This window comes from Esox lucius, chromosome 2 (genome assembly GCF_011004845.1).
Source record: "Esox lucius isolate fEsoLuc1 chromosome 2, fEsoLuc1.pri, whole genome shotgun sequence".
Classification (NCBI taxonomy): Eukaryota; Metazoa; Chordata; class Actinopteri; order Esociformes; family Esocidae; genus Esox; species Esox lucius.
Window position 1 is genome coordinate 6,077,417 of NC_047570.1, and position 25,722 is coordinate 6,103,138.

The following is a 25,722-nucleotide window of genomic DNA, read 5'->3' on the forward strand; positions in this document are numbered from 1 at the left end:
ATTTGTTTGTCTGTTTAATGGCATTTTTATTGTTTGTATCTTCTTAATTTATTAATTTGGAAAAGAGACATCCCTGTCAAAATAAAAAGTACAGTGGTTTTCATTTGCACAGCTTTGGTGATGATTATTAACGGAAAATCCTGCTGTTATGAGGTGCCTCCACATTTCACTGGAACGAATGAAACATTGGTTGTGAAAATGTCAGAGACTTACCTTTTCTAGCTGCTCTATGCAGATTGTGTGAACAACTATCTTGCAGGCTGCACACTTTTTCCGGGCTATAGATTTTTGCTGTGGTCACAAGGACATGATGGGAAACAAAAAGAAACATAATTGAATGACCCTTCTAGTCACAGTGCATTAAAACGTCCTCTTTAAGGATATAACCAACATGTTAACTAGACAATTAATGGCCCAACGCCTGTTTTAGCTGGGCAGCACAATGCATTCACCATTTTAAAGCAGGCAACTGATTTTACCCCTTGCGATTAAAGAAGGAATGTGAAGAATGTGAATTAAACTCCTGAGCTAAGTTCACACCTGCAGGTGGCAGGAAATCCCCAACATTGAATTTCTACCCATTCCAACGACACACTCCAGATGGCAGTATAATACTAAAATGGAGAAAGCCCTCAATTACTCTTCGGCTCCTTGGCCCATGCACTCTATCAGCACCAACATATACCCATGCTGTGTTCGTATCATAGCGTGAAGTGGGAATTTCCCACCTACGACTAGCTTGGTATAATCCATTTGAATGGTCATCCAATTAGTAATTACCTTCGACACACTCCTCAATCATCCTTGAGCTCCGGTTTTAACCATATGCCGACCAGTGACCACACCGACTAAGGCAATGACCTTGGCAACAGCATTTTGGGCAGATCAATCTTACAACAAAAAACTATTTAAAAAACAGCTATTAACGAATACATATTATTTAAACGTGATAACAGCACTATGTTGCCAATTGGCCATGCATTTTGCAGTTCAAAGCATGTGGATACCTGACGGATATATACGATACAACAACCACCGAATTCCCCATCACGCCACCCACAAACGCAGCGTAACACCCTCAAGCTGGCAGCCCTTCTCCAAGTGTTACAGTTATGTGGATACACTGAAACTCATGCTTATTGTAGAATTACAGTTTTGTTTTTAAATGGTGTCACACTCCGTGTATATCATACAAATAACACATGTAATCTCTGAGAAAAAAAGAAAATGATTAGGGCTTGTTTTACAGGCTCTCATTCGGTAGAATCCTGTCAGTTTCCAGTTCCAATATAGAGCCAGTGTTTATGTTCATAACATTACCCCATTTGTCAAACTGCTCTGTTTACATTTGCAATACATTGGCTACCGAGCTATATACATTCTGAGTTCTATAGAACTACTGCAGGCCCCTAGGTCGAATGACTCTGGACTGTACCATCCCCTGACAGATGATAAACAAAGTCAACGGGAGGTAATCCTCCTATTCATTCAGTGTTGACTACAATTACATCTCCGCTAACAGGAGTTGGGAGTTTTACTTACTCAAACATGTCTTGGAAACAATTCTTCCCAGACAAATATAATTGCCCCCGCATACCTTGCACTCATGGAATGTCTAGCAAAGTAGCCTTAAGTTAGACATTCAAGAGCCTATAAGGCAGTTTGATGTATTGCATTTTTACCAATGCATGCCTGTTTCACATTCCTGGTATTTGTATGTGCTGTTATTGCTGTAATACGGTGCTCAACTGTTAAAAGAGACCTAGGTCTCAGTTTAATTACCATTATGAATCACGGTAAACAAAAAAAGTGATTGGTTGAGTCAATGGAAAGGGTGAAACTTCCCAACTCTAAAGTCACTCAAAGTTTAAATGTAAACGGTTAGGGCAAATGTTAGGGTTAGGTTCGGGATTAAAGGTTATAGTTAAGAGTTCAGGACAAGCACTAACCCTGGTCAAATGTCTTCTTACTTAGAGCATTTAGCTGATTTTGAATCATTAGCTCCGCCCTCTCCCTTCAGTCAACCAATCATATTTGTTTGTCCTCAGACCAGATCAGCCTCCTGGACAAGTTTGAGTAAAAAAAAAGAAGAAAACATACTCCCATGTTCCCTCTAATGTGCTCATGTTCATCCCTCACGGCGTTTTTCTGTTACAGCATCTGTGGCAGACAGGGCCAGGCTGGGGGCGGCTCTGGCTTCAGCCCCCAGTACACACACACACTAACACATAAGCACACACCAGTGTCTTGGCGATGCAGTGCTGCTCTCCGACGTAACAGAAGTCCCCGGAGACGTTGGTCTCAAACCAGATGTGTTCCCCATACAGGGCGTTCTCCTAGAGGAAGCGGCAGAATTGGAATCTCAGCTCATGGAATATATCACCATACACAAAGAATAACTGCGCGGGGCCGGGCCCTCTGGGTAAACTAATGCACAAATGTGTTGAGGGCAGGTGGCCTGTTACGGTCTGAGGTACTTACAGTCCAGTCGCAGCTGTTCCGGATCTCTCTGTCCAGGTCACTCTTCGCCAAGGCCGAGGCGCTGGGCTGGCCACACAGGTGCTGCAGACCCGATTTAGCAATGGCCTTCCTGAAACAACACAGACGGCACACCCCTTTCATTGGTTGTCACGACGTCACAGAGAAGCTTCACGTCGGAAACACCCGTGAACCGAATTGCCCCAACAGTAAAGCCAACCTTCGCTGATGAAAAATGAAAACTAAAAAGATTAATTTGACCACGATCAAATAAAGAGGCTTAGCGTGATGAATGACAAAGGCTGCAGCTGACAGTGTGCGATGTACAGCACTGGAAGTGGCCCGCCTGTTTGCCGTCTGGTTTGGCACAGCAGACGTAAAGGAGGGTTTAAAGGTTTGTGCAACCGTGTGTGAAATGGTAACGCACGAGTCACTCGACAAAAATGCCTGTCTTCCAAGTTGTCTACACCACAGGAGAGCGCTATCTGGGGTAAAACATCATAGATCTACCACTTACACACGGTGGATGGCTTAGACAAAAACACATTCTTAAAAAAAAAGTTGAAAGATGAAAATTCCTGCTTAAATTACTTCATAACTTCAGACCAGGAATGGTGGTCGAAGGCTAGAACGGCCTTTTAACTTTGGTATACAGTTCCCCCTTCTCCTGTTTGACTATATGCATGGTTTAGTGTAAACTATATGCAAGGTAACAGAGTCTAAGACAGAAGCTGTGTGTTCAATACCTTCTCTGTGTGTATTCTGCCATACGGGCCCCTGCCACGAGAGACACACACACACTCACACACACCAACAAGCTCACAAAAGCGTTGCTAGTGACCCAGGCGAAGGTGGGGGGGGGGGTCTACATACGATAGAAACCCACTCCAAGACTCCAGTCGGGGGTCGTAGTAGGGGCCTTGCAGGGGGCTGAGGGACTCCCGGCGGCCGTTGGGTCTCCAACAAGGGGGACAGTTCCTGTACAGGGACGAAGAGAAGCGGCGGGCCGCAATGGAGCTCCTCCTGCGCTGCTTGCCGCCGTTTGACACGGCGGAGGCCCTCCGGTACTGGCTGGAGCGGCGATAGAATCCGTGTACGCCGGAAGACGTTCGTCCGCGGTGCACCGCGTCGGCCGGCAGCAGGTGGGAGGAGTTGCGGCGAAGGCATCGTGGGGCGCGGATCAGGGGCCTGGTCTGGAGGCTCTGCACTGTTAAAGCTGCCATGCTGTGAGCACGGTCCTGCCACAGAGAGTGTGATGGCGATGATTCCTCGGGCTCCTCCCATTCGCTCTCGCTGCCCTCTGAACCGGTGCTATCCTCGCTCTGGCTGCAGCTGTCACCGTCTGACTCGGAGCAGCAGCAGGAGGAGGAGGAGGAGGAAGAGAGGCAGCTCTCGGTGACGTCTCCCGACGCCGCCTCACTACCCCACTCCCCCCTCTTCTCCTCCTCGCTCATCTGGACCAGGCTGGCCAGCAGCATGGAGGGCCCCAGCAGATGGGGGTCGATGGTGCGAAGCCTGGCTGCCCGGCGGCGGCGGACGGAAAAGCGCGGGTGGACACAGGTCATGGTGGTGCTGGAGCGACGCCTGGCTTGGTACTGGGTCCTCGCCAGCTGCCCGCCGGAAGGCCGGCGCTGCTGGCGAGCCAAGCAAGACAAGCCAGTGCTGGAGCGCCTCCGCTGGGTCGGGGTAATTGGTGGCAGGCCTACGCTGGAGCGTCTACGGTGGACGAGGCCAGCGGAGGGCATTCCTACACTGGAGCGCCGGCGAGCCTTGCTGGCGGGCACCGCCACAACGGGCCATTTCTGATTCGCCCCTTTCAGTTTAAAGTGGCGGCGGAAAAAGGTGTCCATGTCAACCCCACGGCTTCCTCCCTCTCACTGTCCACTCGGCACTCGGCTGTCAATACAAAAATCAGACCGTCAGCACACAGCCTACGCAGGACGAGGTCAAACCTTCACCGCTACAGATGCAGTACTGTGCCTTCTGAGCCTCTGCGCGGAAAAGCCGGAGGCGTAATATCGGAACTGATATGGCTGCCAGAGAAGGGAAAGCACACCTGACACTAACCTGGGCCCAGACGCCCGAAGAGCGAGCTCAAATGGTCTGACTACTGATGCTGTCCTAACTAGATCGGCTTACCAAGGGACATTAGCCAACGTTTCTAGAGCGACAACAGCTCTACTCTGCAGTACATGCCACGCGAGCGGAGGCCTGGGTTCGATAACGTTGCACCTGTCACGCTACACCTCGCCTGGTTTTGTCAGAGGTAAGGAAAGCCGGGACCAGGTCGACCTATCACGCGATAGCTACTGTGACACCACATATGAACAGTGCCTGAGCATATACATATATACATACATATACATATACACATATATATATATATATATATATAGCAGCAACTACCTTTCATATTCTGCTCAATCACCTCAGCAGGAAGAACCAAACAATATGACTGTCCATCTCCACACAACTTATTTCACTAAGCCACCAATGAATGCAAAGGTGGGAATGAAACGGATATAGGAAGTCATTCTTCTGGCATTGTCATCTCATCCACTGCTATTCCAAACCAGGAATTCTACAGACAGGTGGAACAAGAGCTCGTCACATTCCATGGGAGGGCACAGATTTCCAAGACCAGCGTCACCCACTGGAAAGCCCACGCTGTGGGATGGAGGTGCACCTCACAGGGGATGTTGTGAAGGAAGGGGTGTGCTCAGAGGACCCCGTTGGTGCTTTGATTCCAGCTGATGGAGGCACCAGCATCTCCTGGCGTCTCGCACCGGGAAGCAGATGAGATGGTCAGTCACACGCTGAGGGTGAACCATTCAGTGAGTCATACATGGAACGCACTAAGACGTGTCTTGCCATTTGAGGGAGTACACTAGTTTATTACCATTACTTTATTAAGAATCTTACTGTTTTTCAGCCACAACCTGGGGCCAAAATGGGGTCACCTGTCTTGACCAAGGACAGAACCACAGACATGTCACCTTACCGACTCGAGGTTTAGAACCAGCAACCTTTTGTTCCCTTGACCAATAGGCTACACCGTCTGTATGATATGGAAATGATCTGTCACTCTGGATAAGAGCATCTTCCAAAGACACACACAAAATAAAAATCTTATGTTTTAAGGCATTTTCCTGCTGTATTGTGGTTGCCACATTAGCGAAAGATTGTTGAGAGTTATTTCTAAAAAAGCAGTAAGCTGGACTCAAACACATGCAGCAGCAGCTCTAGACCACCAATGTGCATTTACATCCAAGTAATTCACCCAACACTCTTATCCAGGTCGACATACAGCATTGAGTGAATACATTTTCCAATTGGCCCTCCTGTGGGCATTGAACCCGCAATCCTGGCCTGCCAAATGCCACACTCTACAAACTAAGCAACATGGGATGTGGATAAAGACATGTTTTTGACACAAAGGGAACACCCTATTCATTTCAATCTGAATGGATTCCTACAACCTGCTAAAGGAGCCTTTGATCTGCCTCTCTATTCATTAGATCTTCAGAAAATAAAGTTGAAATGGCTGGGAGTAGAGAGTGAGTGAGGTGGGGAGGGATTTGAAGGGTCAGAGAAGCACTACCATGGACAAAAGGGCCGAGCTGAGTGAAGACTCTCCAGCAGAAGAGCAGTCACGAATTTGTCTGTAAGGCAGTCTGGGAAGAGACATAACACCTGGTGAGCAAATGATAATCTTCAGTCAAAATCAATATGCTGAAAGACGTCGTCTGCTTATTAATTACAAAAGTCAACAGGTTCCTTTCTTTCGGTCCACTTTAAGACAAGAGAATCAAGGCCTATTTTCTTGGTATCCCCTAAGCTTTTACCCAGGCTGCTGTGTGAGCCTTGGAGGTCAATCATTCAAGGTCATCCTCAGTGGAAATGAACTTCCTGAGTACTTGTCATCATTTCCTTTGAACGAATCACACAGCTCCAAAATGCTCTGAATGGACGCATGGCAGGAATTTGGGCACAGGGGAGGGATAAGGTTCTGTGGAAGATGATCGGTTGGTAGTTTAAGTTGATTGGGCAAGTGCATATGCACTGGGAGTTTCTGCTGGACTTATATAGTCAATAGCATCGGCCAAGTTAGACGCCGTGGTCCAAAAGACTCTTTGTGCATTTTGGCGGATGTGGCCAGAGAAAAAGATTATTTGTGCGAAGACTGTACTGTGTAGTTGTCAGATTTATATATTTAAAGAAACATGATAAAAGTATACACATAAAAATCTTTGGGACATCCGGCACAAGAGGATTAGAGGGAAGGTCAGTTACTGGCTCAAATATGAACCTCTGCTGTGTATTTCTCCTCACCCTTAACCCTGGAGCCTTCTGGGGTGAAAGGTCATCTATCTGAGGCCTCAAGTGTATGTGGCTGTATTCACGTACAGCAGCAGTTAAAACACTCATGGAAATGGTTACAACAGCCTTTCCAAACTGAACCATAACCCGTTTCTTTGGCACATCAGTTCCCAGCGATATCAATGTTGAGTATGATCTCACTCCTGAAACAGAGAAACATACAGCCAGGTCCAAAATAATTGGCCCTCTTAATGAGACTCAAAAACAGTTCCTTAAGGCCATGATGGGGCACACACTTCCCTAAGGCCATGATGCTCCTCAACCAGCAACACTGATCCATACTGATCACACACGAACATTCCAGTTGCTCTGATGGCCTTTCAGGTACTTCTAATGGGCATTAGAGTATTCCGTTGCATGTACCATTCATAAGCATACTCAATACTTCTATCGTACTGTTCATACTCCCCCATCCTACTCTTTCAAAAATGATGCTAGTCAAAAAAATGTATGTATATTACTGCCATACTTGCCATATCTACAATATTCAATACTACTACCAATATTGCTGCTAGTTTACAGTACCCTTTTTAAACTGCTGCTATGTACAGTGTTATGTATATTATTGCTTTATCCTCTTGATATTTTTTGCTGTGTGTAATTATTTTTCTTCTTAATTCTCACTGCGTAGTTGTAGTGTGCTATGCCAACATTCATAAGCTTATTGCACTCTATAATATTCAATAACTCACACTTATGTACACCTATCAGCGATAACATTATAACCCCCTGCCTAAAATTGTCTCCCTTTTGACACCAAAACAGCCCTGACCCGTCGAGGCATGAACTCCACTAGACCTCTGAAGGTGTGCTGTGGTATCTGGCACCAAGACGATAGCAGCAGATCCTTTAAGTCCTATAAGTTGCGAAGTGGGGCCTCCATGGATTGGACCTGTTTGTCCAGCACATCCCACAGATGCTCGATTGGATTGGGATCTGGGAAATTTGGAGGCCAAGTAAACACCTTGAACTGGTGTTCCTCAAACCATTCCTGAACCATTTTTGCTCTGTGGCAGGGTGCATTATCCTGCTGAAAGAGGCCAATGCCATCAGGGAATACTGTTGCCATGAAAGGGTGCACATGGTCTGCAACAATGCTCAGGTAGGTGGCACGTGTCAAAGTAACATCCACATGAATGGCAGGACCCAAGGTTTCCAAGCAAAACATTGCCCAAAGCATCACACTTCTTCCCATAGTGCATCCTGGTGCCATGTGTTCTCCAGGTACGTGACGCACATACACCCGGCCATCCACATGATGTAAAAGGAAACATGATTCATCAGACCAGGCCACCTTCTTCCATTGCTCTGTGGTCCAGTTCTGTTGCTCATGTGCCCATTGTAGGTGCTTTTGGCAGTGACAGGGGTCAGCATGGGCACCCTGACTGGTCTGCGTCTACAAAGCCCAATACGTAACACATTGCGATGCACTGTGTTCTGATACCTTTCTATCAGTACCAGCATTAACTTTTGCAGCAATTTGAGCAACAGGAAATCGTCTGTTGTATCGGACCACACGGGCCAGCCTTCGCTCCCCATGTGCATCAATGAGCCTTGGCCGCCCATGACCCCATCGCCGGTTCACCGCTTTTCCTTCCTTTTCTTGCTTCTAACACATCAACTTTGAGGACAGAATGTTCGCTTGCTACCTAATATATCCCACCCACTGACAGGTGCCATGATAACGAGATTATCAGTGTTATTCACTTCCCCTGTCAGTGGTCATAACGTTATGGCTGAATGGTTTGTATTACTGCCATACTTGCCATATCTAAATGTTCAACAATACTACCCAGATTGCTGCTAGTTTACATTGTTATGTATATTACTGCCATACTTGCCATATATAAATGTTCAATAATACTACCCAGATTGCTGCTAGTTTATAGCACACCTTTTTTGAACTGGTGCTAGTGTACAGTGTTATGTATATTTGTTGCTTATTATTTTCTGCCTGGCTCTATTTTTACTTATATATTCTTCTTCTTAACTCTCCCTACGTAGTTGTCAGGTGCCATGTCACAAGAATTTCACTGTGCAGGATGACGCTGTGTTGTTTGGTGCATTTGACAAATAAACCTTGAAACCTTAAAGACTTGAAAAGCAATAATAAAAATATTAAGCTAATTGTATGCTCAAAGGTGTTTTATGACTTCTCAGAGAAAGGGAATCATGTTTTCCCCTAAATAAAGGTGAACATTATTTGCACACCTGTTTTTAATATGTGCGAATAATGGCACTTATGGTTTATGAGTGGATGAACACATGCAGATTCATAGACCTTCATAATTAATCTTTCTATGTCCTTGATGTCACCTGTCTGTGTTTATGGACTGTCAATTCCATCGAAAAACTAACTGAAAGCTTTGAGGAAAAAAAAGAAACAACTCACAATAACCTGGTTGCATAAGTGTGCAAACCCTTAAACTAATACTTTGTTTATTACAGCACTCAGTCTATTTGGGTAGGAGTCTAGCATGGCACATCTTGATGTGGCCCACTCTTCTTTGCAAAAGCGCACCAAGTCTGTGCACAGATTTCCTGTGCACAGCCCTCTTCAAATCACCACACAGATGTTCAATTGGATTCAGGTCTGGGCTCTGGCTGGGACATTCCAAAAGGCTAATCATCTTCTGGTGAAGCCATGCTTTTGTGGATTTGGATGTGTGCTTTGGGTCGTTGTCATGCTGAAAGGTGAACTTCATCTTCAGCTTTCTAACGGACGACTGAAGGTTTTGTGCCAAAATTGCCTGGTATTTGGAACTATTCATAATTCCCTCCACCCTGACTAAGGCCCCGGTTCCAGCAGAAGAAAAACAGCCCCAAAGCATGCTGCTGCCACAAACATGCTTAAATGTGGGTATGGTGTTTGCATAAATATTTCGAAAAATAGATTCGCCATAATCGTCCGATTCCAATGGTATATTATTTGTAGCCACTTTCCTGAAGCGTTCCGTGTATAATTGGGGTTTTCCGTGTATAATATGGGTTGTATAGTTGTATAGTTTGGGTTGCTATGAGAACCTTTCACCAGGCAACGACATTGCCTATGCATCTTAGAAAGGCTCATTTGTACACGACTATGAATATTACAAGCGTGTACATCACTATATATGATGTTATGAACCATAATACATCGTTTGTATTATATATAAGATATAAAAATTTATATTTAGTCAAAATAGTATGGGGATGTTCTTGAGTTTTTGGGAAGAAGTTGGTAATTTTTCTGAGTTTATAAAATATATAAGTCCAAACGTAACTAGCGATCTAGTGCTGCCACCTGCTGGCCGTTTTGTGTCATTAAACTAAAGGAACCGTTATATTGGTTTATTATCTTTCATGTTATAGTGTTTCATTTCTAGGTTGAAGAACCAAATTTTTTGGGGGTGCCTATATTTTTTACCTTCTATTATATAATTATTTCATTATTTTCAACCCAATTACAGTGTAATTTGATAGTAAAGGCATGAAAGTATGAGGAAATACCATTGACACAAAATCTCATAATGCTTTAAAAAAAAAAATCTTGATGCTGAATGGCAGAAATGTTTTCCAAAAACAATTTTTTTGCCTTTCAAAAAGATGAGTTTTATAAATAGTGACCCAGAAGTCGGTTTTTATGTGTTTTTATTGTAGCCAGAGGGATTGCTATTAAAAGGATACATCATAATAGGTTGTATCTGTTACAGAAATGAATCTAGGACCCAAAATGTCCCACTAGTGAAATCCGGCCGAAAGCCCCATAGGCTACCAAGGGTTAAAAGTGGAAAAAGTTCTGACATGATTTCTCTTTGTCTCATTCTTTTACATCACAAAAACCTGGCAGGGGTGTGTAGACTTTTTATATCCACTGTATATAAAAAGTCTGAAAAAAATTAAGAGACCACTGCACCTTTTACTTTACTTTCCAAAAAAGTTGATAAGGAAGGTATTGAATGAGGAACAGAAGGGTTAAAATTAAGAGACCATTGCAAATTGAACACTTCTGTTCCTCATTCAAATCTTTCTTTTTCAACTTTTTAAGAAAGGAAAGAAAAAGATGCAGTTGTCTCTTAATTTATTCAACACTGAAGAAATGACACTTTGCTACAATTTAAATTAGTGAGTGTACAGCTTGTATAACAGTCTAAATTTGCTGTCCCCTCTAAATTTGCTGCAGCACGGTGGCCAAGACCATACAGCGGTTTAACAGGACAGGTTCCACTCAGAACAGACCTCACCATGGTCGACCAAAGAAGTTGAGTGCACGTGCTCAGCGTCATATCCAGAGGTTGGGTTTGGGAAATAGACATGAATGCTGCCAGCATTGCTGCAGAGATTGAGGGGGTGGGGGGTCAGCCTGTCAGTGCTCAGACCATATGCCACACACTGCATCAAATTGGTCTGCGTGGCTGTCGTCCCAGAAGGAAGCCTCTTCTAAAGATGATGCACAAGAAAGCCCGCAAACAGTTTGCTGAAGACAAGCAGACTAAGGACATGGATTACTGGAACCATGTCCTGAGGTCTGATGAGACCAAGATAAACTTTTTTGGTTCAGATGGTTTCAAGCCTGTGTGGCGGCAACCAGGTGAGGAATACAAAGACAAGTATGTCTTGCCTACAGTAAAGCATGGTGGTGGAAATGTCATGGTCTGGGGCTGCATGAGTGCTGCCGGCACTGGGGAGCTACAGTTCATTGAGGGAACCATGAATGGCAACAAGTACTGTGACATACTGAAGCAGAGCATGATCCTCTCCCTTCGGAGACTGGGCCACAGGGCAGTACTCCAACATGATAACGAGGCCAAACACACACTCCAAGACGACCACTGCCTTGCAAAAAAGCTGAGGGTAAATGTGATGGACTGGCCAAGCATGTCTCCCGACCTAAACCCTATTGAGCATCTGTGGGGTATCCTCAAACGGAAGGCTGAGGAGCACAAGGTCTCTAACATCCATCGGCTCTGTGATGTCGTCATGGAGGAGTGGAAGAGGATTCCAGTGGCAACCTGTGAAGCTCTGGTGAACTCCATGCCCAAGAGGGTTAAGGCAATACTGGAAAATGATGATGGCCATACAAAATATTGACACTTCGGGTTCAATTTGGACATTTTCACTAAATATTCTGAAACACCTTTGGAGAAAGCTTATGGTAGAGAAATTAACATTAAATTCACGGGCAACAGCTCTGGTGGACATTCCTGCAATCAGCATGCCAATTGCACGCTCCCTCAAAACTTGCGACATATGTGGCAGTGTGCTGTGTGATGGAACAATATCCAGCAATTTCGCAGAGCCATTGAAGAGGAGTGGACCAACATTCCACAGGCCACAATCAACAACCTGATCAACTCTATGCGAAGGAGATGTGTTGCACTGCACTGCGATGTGTTGCACTGCACATTTTAGAGCGGCCTTTTATTGTGGCCAGCCTAAGGCACACCTGTGCCATAATCATGCCGTCTTATCAGCATCTTGATATGTATATACACACACATATACAAATACACACACATATACAGTGGAGAGAAGTATTTGTTACACTGCCGATTTTGCAGGTTTTCCCACTTACAAAGCATGTCCAGGTCCTGATGTGTCTGTAATTTTTATTATATGTGAGTGACGGAATCTAAAACAAAAATCCAGAAAATCACATTGTATGATTTTTAAGTAATTAATTTGCATTGAGATGCTTCTTACAGCGCCCCTCCTTAGTTGCCCTGGCTGTGTGTTTCGGGTCGTTGTCATGCTGGAAGACCCAGCCACGACCCATTTTCAATGCTCTTACTGAGGGAAGGAGGTTGTTGTACTTATCCTTCTTCTTCCTGCAAACACGGCGAGTGGAGTTTAGATCAAAAAGCTCTATTTTTGTCTCAACAGACCACATGACCTTCTCCCATTCCTCCTCTGGATCATCCAGATGGTCATTGGCAAACTTCAGACGGGCCAGGACATGCGCTGGCTTGAGCAGGGGGACATTGTGTGCGCTGCAGGATTCTAATTTATGACGGCGTAGTGTGTTACTAATGGTTTTCTTTGAGACTGTGGTCCCAGCTCTCTTCTGGTCATTGACCAGGTCCTGCCGTGTAGTTCTGGGCTGATCCCTCACCTTCCTCATGATCATTGATCAAGCTGCTTGCCTATTGTCCTGTAGCCCATCCCAGCCTTGTGCAGGTCTACAATTTTATCCCTGATGTCCTTACACAGCTCTCTGGTTTTGGCCATTGTGGAGAGATTGGAGTCTGTTTGATTGAGTGTGTGGACAGGTATATATATATATATATATATATATATATATATATATATATATATATATATATATATATATATATATATATATATATATATATATATATATATATATATATATATATATACACACACATATACACACACACACACACACACACACACACATACATGCATATTATATATCTCGATATATACACACACACACACACACACGCTGGTCAATCTTTTTAGCCACCCCAGGGGTAGACAATTAAACTTCTAGGCGACTGTCAATTTATAATCTCCATGGCAAGCATAAGCTACTGCAAGCTCTGACCTACCTCTTAGTAACTCTATGAAGCGGAATATGGACGCGGAGTGTTCGTTTGACAAACAGAACGCATGGTTATAAAAATAGAACGGTTACAGAAGAAATAAGGACATTCGGTTTTGCCGCTTCAGGCCCTCTCGTGTGCGTTTAGCATTGTGTCCGTGCGTCACAGAGTGAGCGTGCTGAGCAATAACTCAGAAGATAATCATTCCTCGTTCAGAACTGCTTAAAATCATTGGGCTTTGATATGGCAAAACGCAGTCAATGACGCAAACTAAACTCAGAAATAATGGCATTCACCATACGAAAGTCACGGTTGTCGTCAGTTAACACTCCTAAACTAATCGATGAAAAATTAAGTGCAACTGGAAAAAACGCTGCCTTCACTTCTCCAAACGCGCAATTAACAATACAAAACAGATAGGTTTACATTGTTCTCTCCCACACGCGCATTAGTGGTTTTATTGTGCACTCCATCCCTGATAGATGAATTAGTTACAGGCTGTTCCTGATATGGATCGGGATTAACGGGGCATATAGACTGACCCGGCAACAGCTGTTACATAACCCATATAGAAGTATACGCAACTGTACTCTCGAAAACAAGTCAAATGGAGGAACGCTGCAGGAGTTTAGGTGTCGTGTAATAACAGAGAATTGTGTCACTGTAAGGCACAAGAGGTGTAGGCCAAACAGCTGAGTTTGGCTAGATTTGTAACACTCAAGAATACACTATTGTACTGTACTGAGGTAAATACCAATGTTGGCAGACAGTCAAGTGGTTACAGTGCCCAGTAACTGAAAAGGAAGTCCGAATCGCTGCTCCGACAAGTTGAACCGTCTGCCTTAGCACACTTGAGAAAAGCGCTTAACCCTAATTCCGTCATGTAACGCCCTCTGGAGCGTGTAAGACAGAAATGTAAATATACAGGCCAAGGCTAGTCCCTGTTAAATATAGACCAGCATAAACCCACACACATCAATGGCATCCTACAAGAGTGATGCGGAATTGCGTGTTTGTGGTTATTATAATTTGCTATTGTTGACAGTTTGGAGCTTTGAATATAAGGCATAAAGAGACAGGATATTTATGTGTTCTCCCACTCATATTTTTCCTTGGTACTCACCATGCAGTGTTTGCATATCAAACAACAATTTGCAACGAGGCAAGAGAGCAGTGTAAAACCCCCTCCAGTATAATGATTTACATGTAACCAAATTTCACATAAAAAGCTACATATGTGCCAATAGGACATGGATGAAGGTCAGATAAGGGATGTTATAATTTGTCCTGTGTGTGTGAAATGTTATGTTTTTTTTGTTTGTGTCATATACTGAGACACTCTTTGGGAGTGTGGGTAAGCCAGGTTGTAGGACATTATGGCAAAGGAGTGTATAGTTGACTGTGCCTAAATCATAGTGTGGGGCAAAACAAGTGTTCCAGTTCTCTGGCCCAGCCACTTGGAACAAACTGCGAAAGGACAGGAAATTGCAGGAGCACGTCTCTTTGGATGAGTTTAAATCTAGAGTAAAAATAGGGAAGGACAATAACTGGCTGTCCATATCCAGGATGCATTTCTTGCTTTTCTTAATATTTAAATTGCTTAGCCCGAAGTGCATTGTGTTTTATGACAAACTGATCTCTCTGCCATTTTAGCCATGTCTCTCTTGGAAAAGACATTGGTGATCTCAATGAGGCTAACCAGAGAAAATAAATTATGAATCAAAGAAACATCCGTCTTTGTGGAATACATTGTGGCGGCTACGCTGGAGCTCATAGTCAACTAGAAAGTACAGCAATCGGGGAAAGTAGCCTAATCTGAGGGAGATTTAGTGGCTAGCAAAGGGCACAGGTCTACAAGCCCCCATTTCAGACAACCCCCAGTGGCTTCTCCACTCACTGTTGCCTCTCTCCAGCTGAATCCCGCCGTTCTGCACGTGCACACGTACCAGACGAGTTCCAAATAAGCCGCCGGCTCCTGCAGTGCCTCACTGAGGAGAACAGAGATCGCTCAGTAAACTGCTGGGGGCTGGGTGGACGGAGAGACAAAGTCCGCGCGGGTTCTCTCCCGTTCCTCTCTAGACTATCGAGGTGTGTTCCAATGAGGCCCGGTATCACTTTCCCCGGTGTTAGGGATCGGCAGTGCTCCCCAGATCGATCTGAAACAGCCTGGTCTGGTAAATATCTCGACGCCAGAGGCGCGTGCACTTGGATACATTTACAAAGACGACCCGAAGGCAGGGGCGCAGATAGGATTTTTTAACTGGGGGGGACCAAGCTGTCAGCAAATGATTTCAACTCAATTCGTTATTTTGCATAATTTGGCCTTTAACTAGTGCTCAAGTGGTTACTTTGTGTAATTTGGGCTAATGATTTGCACTAAAAAGCTGTCTTTATCTACTGTGGCTGCCCTCCTGCAGATCCTCACTTGACTGACTTGGGCCTGCCTTACTGTCATCAGATATTGCCTGCCTTACTGTCATCAGAAATTGCCTGCAGGCCAGGAGGACAACATTTTAAATCTTATAATATCAGTTAACCCTCTATACCTCTATAGAATTTCAAAACAATGTGAAATACAACATATTCCTGAGAACTACTATTTCAAATGTCTAAGAATAACTCAAAATTTTAAATGTAAGTGTTAATTACAAGTTTGTTGCAATGTATAGATTAGAAATATCTTTCAAATGATGTATGACATATTAAGAAATGTTTTTCATCATATTTAATTTAATTTAAGAATCTATATCCTCCGTTGCTCCGTACAATAAAAAAAAAATACATGATTTCCTGCTATAAGAGGATGTCAGAAGTTTAGGTAGGCCTTTATTTGTTGTTTGCATAAACTTTGCACCACACAAATTTACTTGTTATAATTCTTTTTATAGTGGCTTACACGACAGTGAACATACTTCAGTCAATGTATACAGTACAATGGGTTAAATGATAAGATTAAACATTTCCTGACTACGATAAATTGTTTGATTTATCCAAACATTCTTTTTGTGTTCATTCATTATTTGCCTCTGTCCACTCACCTAAATGCATAGTTATGGTCTCCACAAGTGCAAAAGCCTTCTTGCCATTATTGTCAGACTAGCTATTCCCCTTAACAAATCTAATCTGCCACATCTGGGAAAGTCAACAGGCATAGGATACTTACATTGTTTGGTTTTTGAAAAAACGAGGTGATTGTTTTTTGTCTCTTCATTGTCTTTATGTGGTATTTATACAGTCGATTCAGTTCAGAAAATCACAGACTCAGCTCAGTCATAGATGATATATGATCACTATGGTAACCGGTTACCGCTCCTACAGGCACGATTGAGGCACCTACCAGCTCCTCATAGGACCCCGGCGACGCGTCACTCAGGAGTCGTAGCACACATACACAGAGAGTGAGTGTAAACACTGGTTAGTCCTCTGTTTTACCGATTTCTTTCGCCTTTCGTAGCGATAGTGAGGGCGGGGGACGGATAAGGTCTCTATGAATCTGGGGGGGTCATGTCCCCCCCGTCCCTAGTGCCATCTGCGCGCCTGCCCGAAGGGAGATTTGTTTACTCACAAAATTGGCAGTCCGAGTTAGTACTGAAAAACATCTGAGGTGTAAATATCTGACGTGAAAGAAAGAATAGCCCATGTCCGGTGCAACACCTTGTACTGTAAAGGAATTTGAACTGAGGGACATTCAAAAGGGTCCAGCCATCCCTACTGCTGTGATAACCAGCAAATGACTCCAGCCTTAGGACTTAACCTCTCACCCAAAGCGGCGAAAAGTGATTACTTCGACCGTCAGGTTCCCCAAACGCAGGATAGGTACAATGTGCAACCTTTTGCATTTAAATTGCTATAATTGACCACCCTAAATTCATTTAATGAGCCCCAAAGAATGAAATGTAGCAGTACAACAATTTTAAAGCGATTGCTTTAAAATGCTATATAAAAATCCCATAAGCGGGAATATGATATATGACGCTACAAGTCAGGTGATATGATGCAGACTTCCTCCGCCTACCACTCGTGGATGCGCATCGCCCAAATTAAAAAACATGAAACCAAGAATGGGGGAATGAAATGCAGCAATTAAACGACTGCCAACACTGTTACCCTCTCCTGCACCGTCAGCCAGTAAGCCCAAGTGACAGCGGAGAGATGCCAGCTTATTTTCAAAATGAGAAAGCGACATGAAAGCGGGGGAAAACGCATATCAACATCGGCCTGGCTTTTCAGAGGTGGAAAGAACTTCAAAACCTGCTTGGGCTGAAAACCGACACAGAGCTTTTCTATTACTGAACAGGTAAAATAAACTGTTTCTATGTAATGTCTACAGTTGTGATCATATGTTTGCATACACTGGCAGGAATAGTGAAAGTTTGGCATTGATTTTGAAAATATGACTGATCATACATTTTTTTATTTTTATTTAAGGATAGTGATTATATGAAGCCATTTATTATCACATAGTTGTGATACCATGGCTCATTTTAAATCATAATGAAAACACAACACAGGTGATAATGGCAAATAAAGGTGAATTTCCCACACCTGTGGTTTTAAAATGACAATTAGTGTCTGTGTATAAATAGTCAATGAGTTTGTTAGCTCTCACATGGATGCACTGGGCACGCTAGATACTGAGCCATGGGGAGCAGAAATGAACTGTCAAAAGACCTGCGTAACAAGGCAATGGAACTTTATAATCATTTATTAAGAAGTGGAAAATTCAGGGATCTTTTGATACCAAGCCAAGGTCAGGTAGACCAAGAAAGATTTCAGCCAAAACTGCCAGAAGAATTGTTCAGGATACAGTGAAAAACTCACAGGTAACCTCAGGAGAAATACAGGCTGCTCTGGAAAAAGACTGTGTGGTTGTTTCAAGGAGCATAATACGACAATGTCTGAACAAAATGAGCTGCATGGTTGAGTTGCCAGAAAGAAGCCTTTACTGCGCCAGTGCCACAAAAAACCCTGTTTACAATATGCCCGACAACACCCTGACATGCCTCACAGCACACTGGAATTTTGAGTGACGAGACCAAAATAGAACGTTATGTTCACAACCATAAGCACCATGTTTAAAGGGGGGTCAACAAGGCCTATAGTAAACAGAATACCATCGCCACTGTGAAGCATGGTGGTGGCTCACTGATGTTTTGTGGGTGTGTGAGCTCTAAATGCATGGGGAAATTTGTGAAAATTGATGGAAAAATGAATGCAGCATGTTATCAGAAAATCCTGGCAGACAATTTGCATTCTTGTGCACTAAAGCTGCGCATGGGACACTCTTGGACTTTCCAACATGACAATGACCCTAAGCACAAGGCCACGTTGAACCTCCTGTCATTACAGCAGAAAAAGGTTAAGGTACTGGAGTTTTAAATCACAGTCTACTGACCTTAATATCATCAAGCCACTCTGGGGAGATCTCAAATGTGCGGCTCATGCAAGGCGACCACTTTTCATGACTTGGATGCATTTTGCAAAGACGAATGGGCAGCTATACCACCTGGAAGAATTCAGGGCCTCATAGACAACTATTACAAAAGACTGCACGCTGTCATTGATGCTAAAGGGGGCAATACACAGTATTAAGAACTACGGGTATGCAGAACTACTGGGGTCAGTTCATTTTTTTCTTTTTTTTTTTATGATCGTGCCATTCGGTGATAACCTACAGTTGAATGTGAATCCCATAAGAAATAAAAAACGTGTTTTGCCTGCTCATTCATGTTTTCTTTACAAATGGTACATATATTACCAATTCTCCATGGGTATGCAAACTTTTAAACAGAAGTATATCTTGCGGTCTAAAGTAATGTTACATCCACTGATTTGTTTTGGGGTGTGCAGCATTGCACGTTCAACTTGTAACTTTATAGCTAGCTTGCTGTCTAGTTCGGCAGCTACAGCTATTCTGTCAAAAGTTACACACTGGGCCTTTAATCACAAAATGATTTAATAACTACATTTATAATAATCAATTTATACTCTAAGGAAGGATAAAGTTCAACTTTAAGCATACTTTGTAGTTTTTTTGTCAAAGTTTTGCATTTATTTAGACTTTGTTTTGTTTAGTAACCTACTATTGAGTGTATAAGCAACAACATTTTTACTTGTTTGTAGAATATTGTTTCCCCTTGTTGGTTGCTCCTTTTCAAAATGTCACAAAACTGATTAAGCTAAGTATCAGTGAGACATGCACAAGTTACTCTTGCATGTTATCTTTTAAAAAGGTCCCTGCAGAGGAGCAGTACAGTATCATGTGAACCATGCTAACAAGTGTGAGCCTGAGCCATGTTGACACTGTGGTGAGTAGGGAATGGGGGTGAGGGGGAGTGTTAGTCAAAAGAAATGAGGTTTCAGTGTTTACCAGTGGATCAGGGGAAAAAAGGAAGGGCTGTTTCTGTTTTCATTTGGAGTTAAGGACCTCAGAAACCGTGCCCAGTGCTGAGGTGCAGGGATACTTTTTAACGAAGTCACTCAGCTTGTGTGCTGGATGTTGAGTCAGAATTACTCACTTCTGGTAATTAGTAGATCATTAACTATCCTTTCGGGGGAGTGGGGGAGGGGGTTATGCAATACCAGAGAAACAGTTTAGTTGTTGTTCGCTTTCATCCATTGGAAAATAGCACCAAAGGAAAGAAGCCTCATGAGTAGCTTATTCAAATAAATATTTACATATAAAAAGTACAAAAGTCCATAAGAATAAATAGCCCCACGGAACTCACGTCCGCCTTGTCTCGCACTTGTTTGGCAATAAGGGTTGCCAGGAATGCTGTCTTTACGCTGTCATCCCTAGGTTTGGTAAACATGCCAATGTAATACGAGGATAACGGAACTTACAGGCTTAAATGTATACTTTCCCTTTCAGTGTAATCAAAAGTAAAATGTCACAGTCTTGGCACGCCTGTGGCTACATTGCTCTTAGACATGATCCGAAGGCCTTGGTCTTGATCATAAATCCTCTTGTGAAAAGTCCTGGAAGTGTCCTAGACAGCCTCTGGGAAATTGCCAAATTCAGAACTTGGTCACTCAATGAGGACAGTGTCAAACAATTTGGCTGCTCTAGATTATGGATGAACAGTGAACTGAAATATAGCCTGAAGTTTCGATGACAGATATTGGGAGGACTTCTTTCCAGATTGCAGAAATCATGCACCGTGGGCCGGTTTCACAAACATAGTGCTGTGTGCTCTGTGTGTCATTCCTGTGCCCCAGAGGAAATGTTTTTCCTTCGCTTGACAAACGGCGAGACATACCTGTCCAACCATCCCTCCCAACACCCCGTGGTGTGCTGAGCTATTTTTCACAGCCCATTGGTGGAACTCCCGGGTAGGGGGAAATTAACCCGGGTTGTGGTGGCACAGCTGTACTGTACTGCAGTGTATTAGACCACTGGGACACTTGGGATTCCCTGCACACTATTTCTACAGCCATGTAACCATAGCAATCAGGGCAACTAGCATTGGCAACTGTTATTTATGGACAGTTGCCAATGTAGCTTCTCTGTATCAGAGGGCAAGTGAGGTTTCTCACAGACTGGACCCGAAACCATTTGGTCCAGGATCAGAACAGAAGCCAGACTTAGTCTCATTCAGCACAGCACAGGATAGAGAATGCAAATGTCAAACCAGAACTTCAGTTGCATGATGGTAAGCTCCTCACTCTTCATTGAGTTAACCAATTAACTTTCATCTCTGCCTTCAGGGCAGATCTGGTCAGCCTCTAAGACCCAGGTCTCAACATAGGGGGATTCAACCAAATTAAAAACCCCCAACAAGAATGCAGGGGCTTTTATGTCTAAGGTTCATATACTTATCTGTCCATCTAGCTAGCATGTGCCTTAATTTGGTAGTGTGGTTTTAGCAGCCTCTGCTGTCATCATGGCCTTAAAAGTCAGTAATAATCATTGTTTGATCAATTTGGCAATCGACCAATGAAGGGCTGATATTCGGTAGTTTGCAACAGACTGGTGAAATCAACATAAATCACCTTGCAGCCACTTCTAAGGACAGGTCAGTACCGATGCAGCAGCTTCATTAGATCACCATGTTGCAATGCAGGAAATTTAAAATGTGTATTCAAGGTTTAAAAAGAGGTTTTGCATATACACTTTGAAACGCCACACTTGACTTTCCCCTACAAACATTACCATTAATATGCAGTCATTTATTTAACATTTCCTGATACGGCAGAATTATTTTCCTACTGCAGGAAACAGGCTCAAATTCTGATCCTATATCTGTATATGTACACAAAAGAGTTGATAAGCTATTGTGGTATACTGATGTTATCAGATGCATCTGCTTGCTTATTAAACACAGCCATGATTTTGTTCCACTGGTTTGATTGTCTTCCACTCATTAATGGCCACTCTAGGAAGAAACTGAGCTTTCCATCTTGCCCAAGTGCCCATACAAATGCACATAAGTCACACCATTTAATCAAGAGGATACAGATTAGTACACATTTTCAAAAAGGCAGGAAATGGCTGGAAACAACATGATATAATACTGTGTAACGATGCGCATTGAAATTTCATGTTCCAACCATTCTGCTAATTTTTATTCTGCTGCAAGAACGTGACTTTCATAAATAATAATGAACGTTAAAATCAGTTGTCGATGAAAACCTTTTCCAAACAAATAGTTTTCCATAATTTAAAAGAAAACAAAAAAAATTTTTTGAAGGAAAAACACTTTGGTGCGGGTACAGAATACCAGCTCAAATAAATCAAACTACAGTACTGTCCAAAACAATTCAATGTATTATCAAGAGGACATCAAAGTATGGAACCCTGGATACTGTCCCCCATTCCTCATGTGGTTCTAAATAGATTGTAATCTACGAGGAAGATATTTCCAATCACATTACTACATTGACCGTACCAATAAAAGTGTATATTGAGCGCACGCACGCACACACACAGAAATCTGTGTTGGCAGCTGCCTGACCAATGTATGCACCTCTGTCATCCTCTGACACACAAGGCAGTCTCAGATCAGTGGCTGCTCATGCTGATTCAATGGAGGACACAGCGTGGTGTCTGAAACACATCCACTCAGCGCTCATTGAGTCTGACGTGTCCACCGATTAGCGTGGTCCGATATCACGTGTAACCATTCAGTTTGAGAACAACGCGAGGAGATAGTGAGTGACTGTAAGTACCCCTTTTTCTGTCAGTCGCACAAAACCACAACATTTCAAGTTCAAGGTTCTGTGTGCCTGTCTTTATCTAACACTGCACAGCCAAACAGCTAGGAACTCCTAGCAAAGGTCAATCTATCTTATACTGTCAGCGCTGTCTAACCAGAGACTGTTTATATTTTTTTGACTGACTGTGCAAATACATATCAGTCAGTTTTTGGATTCATTATATTCTTTGAGCTTGCTGAATGGAATTAATGGACTAATATGGTTTGCGTATCTTTGCACAATACTGCCTGTCTCGACAGGGTAAAGCTAAGTGAAAAACAAATGTTTTCCAGCTTTGAGCGCAGCAAGATGACGATACGCCATTTTATTATAAGCAATTGAGGCAAATACAGAATGTCCTTTTTTCAAATGTACGCCTGTACAAGAACACTTCCAAATCCGTTCACGTCATCTCAAGCAACAACCGAATAAGGAAAAGCATGGTGCAGCATAAAATATTATCAAGCCAACATCACACTACGAATCGCTAGCAACAGTTGTTCCCAGTCTCAATCCATTTCCAGGAAATCTGAATGAATCAAGGTGTGTTGGAGAGAACCTGGCAAAACGTCCATGGCTGAAGGGTTAAAGTGACATCCTTCAAACAGTGCAATCAATCCAAGTCATTGTTCCTCCATACACCTGTTCTCCTGCCACCAACGTGGCTTCTATTCCATCAACAAACCCTTCTCTGGCAGTGCTCAGCCTTATGTGGAGATTATCTGTTACATTACATCAAAATGGTATACCAAAGCCCTCCGGGTACGAAAAAAGACACAGTACTGCATTAGTACATTATACATGACAACCTAACATCTGACAAGACCAAGGCACACACAAGCATATGAAATAGTTACAGCATAGTTGAGAATACAACCTGATGGCAGCGTTAACAACCTTCGACACCTTTCCCCCAGTTCGCCTCTCAAACTTTTAGTCCATCGAGAGTGAGGGAAAGAAAAGCGGTAGAGAGAGAGAGAGAGAGCGCAAGAGATGGGGGAGAGCCACAGCAAAGAGGTTCATGGGCAGGGAGACAGTGTGTCACAGCCAGGCAACCGAGGCAGCCGTGTTTTAGGGGGAGTGTCAGAGAGGGGGAGGCGGGGGGGGGATCTGGGCGGGTTGAGCGGCTGCACTAAAATAACTCCGCTAATAGAGCCCACTTCCTTGATGAGCAATACACCAGGGCGCTAATGCTTGATCATATGTAAACTATGCATGTAAACTCACCGCCCACGCACAAACAAACACACACGCGCACGCACGTGCACACACGTGTTCCTGTTTCAGCTGAACACGTAGTGAATTAGCTGACAGACTCAAGACACTGCTGGAAACACACGGTGATGTTTGCCGTAAGTCTTCGGCTCTGCGACTCTGTAGTTTCATCTCTTTAATGCTCAAATCCGCAGCCATGTGGAGAAGTCATAACAACAATGACGTGCCTGTCCACACTTACATACTGAGGGTTCCAGAAGGATACTTTAGCTGCCCATTGCGAGAGGACCCTTTTTAAATCCAGGTGGAACCCTTTCCAGTAACATTTAGAACACTCAATGGAAAAGGATTTACATGGAACCCCTTTGAGGAAAGTCATCAAAATGGTGTTGTTCAAAGGGTTCTAAGAAGTTGTGCACAATCAGAACCTTGAACATTGACCTAAACAAGAAACCAGGCAAGCCTAGTTCAGCCGGCCCGCAATAAAGAGTTGTTACCCTCCTGAGATTCGAACCCGGGTGGACCACATGAAAGTCTTTAACCACTACGCCACCAGGGTACACATTTGTGGGGTGTCGGTACAGCCTCTTGACATTGTATAATTTTGTCACGCATTACGTCAAGTTTGAATATTTCGTTAGACACCATTAAGCATTGTGTTAAACTGAGTAACGTTTCTTATTAAGTTTTCCTCCACCACAAATAGCCTCTATGAACTTTGTATTTTGCCTCTGGTTTTAACAGCTTATTAGACATTTGTGAATGACATTGATACAATAACTACGTACTGTATGAATATAGGTGACGATAACTTACTTTTTTGTGAAGTGAAAAGATGAAAGATTTGTGCACTTAGCTAAATATTTGTCTATCCTGAACAAATCCTAAAACATCATTTGAAAATCCACCAGAAATAGTCGCAATATAACAGTAAACAGTTTCATATTAGGCTTCTAAATAAAGTAGCTATTGAAGGTTGTACCCAGCGAGGTTTTTGTCTCTTCTAAACAAATCCTCTTTTGTTTAGAAGAGACAAAAACTGGCCGTTTTAATAGCTAATTAGCCATTTGTGAATGACATTGATACAGTATCGTTCAATATAGGTGACGTTAGTGATGGCCATTCGAGGCTTCATTACCGTTCTTCTAGCAGCAGCATATTATGGTTGCAGCGCTAACTCAGAATTTCATTTTCAAAGCCATCATTGAAATATATACGGTAATATAGTTAACAATGTAGTCTGTACATTTTATGTTTAATGTCCGTTCCAATGTTATTCTTGTCTGTTCTTTTTCAAAGACTAGATTGTTACTATATTGCCGAATACATTTCAATTATGGCTTTTATTGTGATAAAGAAAATGTGAGTGCTGCCACCATAATATCCTACTGCTAGGTGACAATAACTGACATATCGTCACCTAGCAGACAATCATGTAGCCAGTGAAGTGTTTGTCGATCCTGAACAAATCCTAATATCCACCAGAATTGTTTTATTTTAGGCTTCCAATTACATAGCTACAGAAGGTTGTAGCGAGCGAAGCTTTTGTCTGTCCTGAACACATCCTGTGGCATAATGTTTATCAGTGACGGGAGGCGAACGCAGGACCTGTAGAGAGTCAGATCTTACCGTAGTCCGCGTCTCTAACCACTACGCTATCTAACAAGGGCTAGGCAGTCAGTCACTTACTCACCAACTCAGTAAGAGACATTCGCTCTTCTAGGCTTGCTCCGCTTACAGGGCCCGGTTAAAATCATATTGTTAACAGTAATTTGCTTGGTGATATCAATGCTTCAGTGTTCTACAGGTTACGAAAAACTATAATACCCAGGATGTCTCAGCAGAAGCGACTGTGAAAGGGAATCTAGTGCCACATGAACGCTGCAAGGTACACTGCATGTCCTTC

The 25,722-nt window shown here is 43.2% G+C and overlaps 1 protein-coding gene across 13 annotated transcripts in view; it reads right to left on the reverse strand.

Annotated features, from left to right (window-relative positions):
- The window catches only part of dgkza (diacylglycerol kinase, zeta a), a 137,437-nt gene that overhangs the window by 50,698 nt on the left and 61,017 nt on the right, over positions 1-25,722 (reverse strand). For 9 of the 13 annotated variants that reach the window (XM_010899395.3, XM_034296760.1, XM_034296755.1 and 6 more), the window contains exons 1-5: positions 23,479-23,627; positions 3,352-4,374; positions 2,482-2,590; positions 2,241-2,336; positions 214-291 (exon numbers count right to left, since the gene is read on the reverse strand). In XM_010899395.3, coding sequence (XP_010897697.2) covers positions 214-291; positions 2,241-2,336; positions 2,482-2,590; positions 3,352-4,328 — 1,260 coding nt within the window. In that variant the 5' untranslated portion in view covers positions 4,329-4,374; positions 23,479-23,627. Of the gene's footprint in view, positions 1-213; positions 292-2,240; positions 2,337-2,481; positions 2,591-3,351; positions 4,375-23,478; positions 23,628-25,722 lie in introns of those variants that run through there. The other 4 variants (XM_034296763.1, XM_034296766.1, XM_034296764.1 and 1 more) reach the window with 1 other exon arrangement.